The sequence below is a fragment of the Rutidosis leptorrhynchoides genome, chromosome 1 (genome assembly GCF_046630445.1).
Source record: "Rutidosis leptorrhynchoides isolate AG116_Rl617_1_P2 chromosome 1, CSIRO_AGI_Rlap_v1, whole genome shotgun sequence".
In the NCBI taxonomy this organism is placed as follows: domain Eukaryota; kingdom Viridiplantae; phylum Streptophyta; class Magnoliopsida; order Asterales; family Asteraceae; genus Rutidosis; species Rutidosis leptorrhynchoides.
The window spans coordinates 688481474-688487615 of record NC_092333.1 but is presented as its reverse complement, the minus strand read 5'-3'; the positions used below and the strand labels follow the sequence as shown (position 1 = coordinate 688487615).

At 32.5% G+C, this 6142-nt stretch overlaps 1 protein-coding gene across 11 annotated transcripts; it reads right to left on the bottom strand.

Annotated features, from left to right (window-relative positions):
- Positions 1-837: 837 nt before the first annotated feature.
- Positions 838-5871, bottom strand: LOC139886064 (major pollen allergen Ole e 10-like). Of its 11 annotated transcripts, none has more exons than XR_011772249.1 (9): positions 5478-5871; positions 4517-4713; positions 3531-3819; positions 3369-3430; positions 2721-2746; positions 2497-2563; positions 1991-2028; positions 1346-1752; positions 838-1055 (listed from the first exon to the last, which is right to left on the bottom strand). XR_011772249.1 is itself a non-coding variant. In XM_071869806.1 (9 exons), the coding sequence occupies exons 6-8, from the start codon at positions 2733-2735 to the stop codon at positions 1519-1521; spliced, it is 489 nt and encodes a 162-aa protein (XP_071725907.1). In that variant the 5' UTR covers positions 2736-2746; positions 3369-3430; positions 3531-3548; positions 3651-3819; positions 4517-4713; positions 5478-5871; the 3' UTR covers positions 838-1055; positions 1346-1518. The 11 variants fall into 11 exon arrangements, 7 of the variants coding, with proteins under 7 accessions (XP_071725907.1, XP_071725908.1, XP_071725909.1 ...); XR_011772248.1 differs by having other exon boundaries at positions 1991-2563; positions 3531-3548; positions 3651-3819; XM_071869806.1 differs by having other exon boundaries at positions 2519-2746; positions 3531-3548; positions 3651-3819.
- Between the last annotated feature and the right edge of the window lie 271 nt (positions 5872-6142).

Genomic DNA, 6142 nt, shown 5'->3' with positions numbered 1-6142 from the left:
CATACCCTTATTATTAGAAATTAAAATTAAAATTAAAATTATAATATAAATATATATACATATACATTGATGAATGAAGAGAAAAAGATGTGTAAAAATCGGCCGAATGCTCGGCCTTTTATAGGCCCACGTAATACTGTTTGACCTCCGCGAGTGCGGAGGTTTTTGTCTTCAAAGCTCCGCGAGTGCGGAGCCCCTGATTCCAGCTAACATAAGTTTGGCTCCTAGCTTGCCGACGGATTTTATTATATAAATATAATATAAATATATAATTTATATAATTAATTATATATTATATTATATTTATATACATAATTAATTTGTAACTTTTGGTCCGTTGCGTCGTACGTTGAAAGCTGGTTCATGTCTCGGTTTCGGATTTTCGAACGTCCTTTCGTATAATTTAATATCTTGTACTTTGCGTTTTGCGGCTTGTACTCTTGTAATTTTGAGACGTTTCTCATCAATAATTGGAACCACTTTGATTGTACTTTGTACTTTTGAGCTTTTTGGTCGTTTGCGTCTTCAATTCGTCGAATCTGTCTTTTGTCTTCACCTTTTATTATTTAAACGAATATTACTTGTAAATAGGACAACTGCAACTAAAAGCTTGTCTTTCTTGAGGGATAATGCGATGAAATATATGTTCATTTTTAGCATTATCAGACATTTAAGATCAGACCGCACAATGCTGCGGTTGCGTTTTAGTTTGCTATTTTGGACTTTGTAGTTACGTACTTGCAATCGGATAAACAGAAGAGTTTTACGTAAATACCCGTGTTCGAATATTAATATGTTTACCAGTTTGAAGATTTCAATTTCAAATCATTTCATTTCACATCAACATAAACATATACATAATAATACATAATACATTCTATACGTACAGCTAATAAATCAGTCATAATTTTCAGTAATCACTCAATTACATGTTTCAACAACAGTTGCTTAGCCTTCATTACAATAAAAATGACACTACATATGGTGTGTTCACCAAAGGGGACTTGCACGAAAAGCTCCTAAATTTGTTGGATGACGGCTTCCTTAGCTCAACTCTGATGATGGAGATTATGTCAGTTTTATTTGATAAAAAAGAGACGATAAATTAAGCCCAAATTCAACTAATAATTTAGTTGAAGTACATTTAAGCACTAATATGAAGAGCCAACTTCATTATTACTTGAATACACTCATTTAAGTTTCAAACTTTGAAAAAAAAATCTCCTTTTCCATTAAACATGTTAAATGGATATGGGAATTTAGGTCTGATGGGTACTGCGTAATAAAAAGGCAAGTTGACTAAGCGTATAATCTAACAAAACATCCAAAGTTACAACACACTAACCCTGAAAAAATTGACGTGGCAGGTGCAATATATTCTGATGGATTCGTTGGTGTTTGCATATTCAGTGCATTTGGCATTGTCGTAGGTGAAGTATAGGTTGGCATTGACGATGATGATGTCGAAGATAGGTAGACGCATGAACCCATGCTTGTATTTAAATTAGATAATAATCATTAAAACAATTTCATAATGCACATAATACTTGCATTTGTAGTGGTTACTGCAACATTACCACCAAAATCACAACTTGTTGGTGACTGGTTCTTTTGGTAATAATTACTGTTGATAGCAAATGAAGGATTGTTCTGAAGGGTTGTTGGTTCATAACAACTTGAACATTGTTGAATCGAAACACAATCAGCTACGGCAATTCCACACGCGTAATCAATAGCCGATTGCAACGCCATCTGTGACACACACCATTTCAGTAACCACTATTCAAAAATACCATAAAAGCTATCAAATCAGTCATAATCATCAGTAATCACTAAATCACATGTTTCAACGACACATGCTTTGCCATGTTTCATCTATATGCTGGCTAATTTGTGGTATGTTATGTCATATGCTGAAACATGTGTTGTTGAAACATGCTAATTAGCCACCTCTATACAAAAGAGATATATTTAAACAGCATATGCTTACCACTGTACGCATCAGATGCCCGAAGCACCAAAATGTATCTGCTTCATGTTCAAAAAGAAAAATCAGAGGAAGGCAATATCTATATCCATGCACATATTTAAGTTGTTTGAGAAACATTGTTGGTGTCATTTTGAAGCTTTTGACGGTAAGTGGATCAATTGGAGTACATATCGGTAAAGTAAATAAAAAAACTTACAATAAAGACGGCAAATCAGTAGAGCCCAAAAAATATCTTTAATGCATACCATCATTCAACCTGATTTATATCAACGCTTTCATAGTATGTAATTTTCAATCTACATACCAAACTAATTTTCAATGACACTGGATATAAAAAATCGAAATAAAATATTGGAACTTTCGATCAACCCAACTCTGCTAAGTCAGTACTCATCCCTTATGACCATCCCTAAAATAGCCAGTTACTTGACCTTCCAATATTTTCACTACAAAGAAAGACCATAAGCAAATTCCTCATCATTTTCATAACTTAAAAGAGTACTTACGCGCATCTCATCATTTCATCACCTGGAGTTTCTGATGCTCTTAAAGGATCAGCAGGATGTGGCTCGTCTGCAACAACACTAAATTGTTGATTATACTTTCTCACAATATTATCGGATTGATAACACCCAACAAACAACATCATAAGAAACTGATTGTTGTTCATCCTGTTTACACCAAACAAGCTAATTTGCAAACTAATATTGCAATAGAAAGAGTCGGTTACCAATGAGCAGAACATGCAATGAGAACCTGCAAATAACGAAATCAGATATCGATTATTCCCCAATCGTTTATAATGAAGATTTAAGTGAGCTGATGAACTTAAATAAAATTTTGTCTTTTCTTTGACATTCCAGCAACATTAAAACACCTAAAAACCCCTAAATCAGCATAAAAGAAACCCTAAAACACTTAATATTGATATAAATCAACATCAACATAATATAAATATAAACATCAATTAAATTAGTTACATGACATTCTTTTCCCGATTAACATACGTAGTCCGACTATCTTTTAAATGTAAGCATGATGAGCATGATGTAGTCGACTAATATATAAAATTGATATTGGCGTGTTCGGAAGATTGTTACAGATTTGTTAGTGATAGTGGCGATTATCGCAGTTGGAAAAAAATAAGGGTGGTTGTGGTTTGAGGAGGGAGAAGGGCTTTTTTGTTGCAGGCGTGAGATAATTAGATACAAAAAAGAGATTTTTAGGTAATGTCATTTTGGGACCTTTTATAAATAGAACGACGAAATTTGGGAGGTCTTTTAGTATATAAGGGTAATAAAGTAGTAGGCTAAAACATTAAACATGTCTATGCAGAAAACAGATACCATATTAAAGCATTCAACTCGCAAGTAAATACCTTCAGGGTCTATATGCCACACACAGAAGGTTGTACGAACCCGCTAGCTGATCTACCACAAACTGCAAGGATAATTACAGATGGTGTCACACATCTAAATGATTTAAGTAATAGAATTTAGTAACAAAGTTGAAGTAAATAAATGTACACATAAGAAACTACCTCTTGAGATAAGTCGAACTTCACATGACAGGGTAACATCGTAAGGGGACGCAACAGTTGGCTCATAAATAACGGGATTACTTGTGAATTTCAATCTAAACTAAAGTATCATTAGATTACCAGTAAATTTTAATCTAAGTGAAACTATTTGCAGCTTGACATACATAAAACCTTCACTTTTCTCCAACTTTTGCAAGAGTGGCATATAATCTCTTAAGAAGCTGTAGCAGAATTGACATATATGTACATCTCCACTAAATTCAAGTGTAGTACACCTCCATTGCTGTACCTATGTATCAGATGATCAATATTATGTTCATGTTGGCTATTTACAAAAATATTGACACTTTACAACAATATAACACAGCTCTTAAAAAGATGCAATAATAAGCTAAAAGTACACCTGACTGTACAATTGACTGTGTACCATTTCATCTTAAAAATGTTTGATAACTCCTAACATTTTTAAGGATGTAATTGGTAAAATTTGTCCAGTTCATAAAAGCTTGTATGAATCTTATAACCGCCATTTTCTTAAATCCAGCAGCTTCAAGTGCAGCATAAGCAGTATCAATTTGTGCATCAAGCATGTTATCATAATGAAGTTTCCACTTTTCATCATAAATCCCATCAGTTTATTGAAACAGAGCATAGTTTATAACTTTATATCAATCTGATCTGGACTACCCACGTAAGATAAAAAAAAAGGGTATGCGTTTAAACAAAATTTAATCTTTATGAACCCACATGAATGTTAAGCAACATAATCTTAACTAACTCAAATTCATATCAAAATTTGAGTTTTTTTAGCAAACTCAACACCAACAAAAAGCCATCTTTTATTACATGTCATATTGTTATAAAACCTATAATTCACATACATTTTCTACTTTAGGCGTGACGTGCATCTCAAACAAATAAAAAAGTACTTCTAACAATATTTGTAAATGAAATGATGGAGTACACGTATATTGTTGGAGACTTGCCTGACATGCTTTTCTCAGTAAGACGCTCAATGCATAACCCACTCGACTTGACCCTTGACCATAGTGAACTTGTGAACGCCCCTTGCTTCCTTCGGGCTTCGGTATGTACTATATAATGAGTAATGATAAATTCTGAATTGTCGCTAATATCAACAGCTTGCCAAGTGTGGGCTCAATTGCATCGAATGAACAATATACTACTTGCAAAAGGGGTTATTTTAGTAGAGTATTCAAGAATAACAGTAAATGAAGCTAGTTAGACAAAAATGATTATATCTAAAGATGTTCTAAATGATGAAAACATAAAAAAATACCAAATAAACCTTATACTGAAAATAAAGTGTGAACCAGTTCATTTCGAATATAGATCGGTTAAAATTGTCTTTATGTTCATTGTCAAACTTTGATAAATGACGATGTTATGTTACAGAATTCGAAAATTCCAACCAAGTTAAACAGACAAGATAATTTTTATACCAAATTATGTTATCCGTCTATACTAAAATCTATGTATTTATCTCCGATTCTTCATCTGCTTTTAATCTAAATATAAGTGATTAAAAAAACACTGATTTTTAATATGGTTAATCATTTGGAAGCAATTTGGCAAACATATGTAGTGCATAACCAATATTTGCTACACGAATCATACAGATATCTATATCTTCATCTGTACTAATAAAAGAACCACATTGCTTAAAAGAAATAGATGAAGGAATAACATACCTTTCATTCAAATATTAAAGTAAAAAATTCAACGAAAAATCACCAAGTTTTAACTTTAGCAGCGATGATACATATTAGGAATCGAAGAAATACAATAAATTTTGTATATCCCTAAAATCACAATTAGGGTTCGTAAAAGCAAAACTTTCCGTTAACTATAATAATTGCATTACTGTAACATAAATTTGCAGAATTAAAAAATAGTAAATCAAAAATTAAATTAACAAATACTAACCTCTGGAATTGATGGTTGGTAACACGAATCAAACGAATCTATTGAATAAGATTAGAGGATGCTCTTCAAACTGGAATGAAATCAACAATCATCGCTTTGATGTGTAGGTTTTTTGTTGTCGTCGTTTGTATCATCCTGTTCAACAACTTTACCTCTTTAATGGAATGTTGCGTTGATGAACCACAATATATCTGTTCACCACCGGTAATCTTGGAGACACAAAGAAGCGCAAGTTCAGCCTTCAGATCCTTCAATTGAGCAACTAAATTGTCTTTTGATTTGCTCCTTAGCTCATGAACCTTAATTCGCGCCATTGATTGAACCTGTCGACGAAGTCTGGTTGCCTGCCTGCTAGAAACCTAAAACCCTAGCGTTGTTGTTGTTGTTGTTGTTATTGTTGTTGAAGAAGTATCAACAATTTGAAACCCCTAATTTTCAAAGCTCCGTGTTTATTTTTATTTGAAGGGTATTAAGGACAAATAACTTAGCTAACTGTGATTTATTAGATAATATTTTTAGTGGATGATTAAGGACCGTTAGATAAGGGGTATTATAATGTAATTTTTTAATCTAATAGTAATTAAGGGGGTTTTAAAAATACTTATTAGCTAATCGAAACTCTCTTTTAATGTATATATATAATATATAGTGATATACTATTAAGT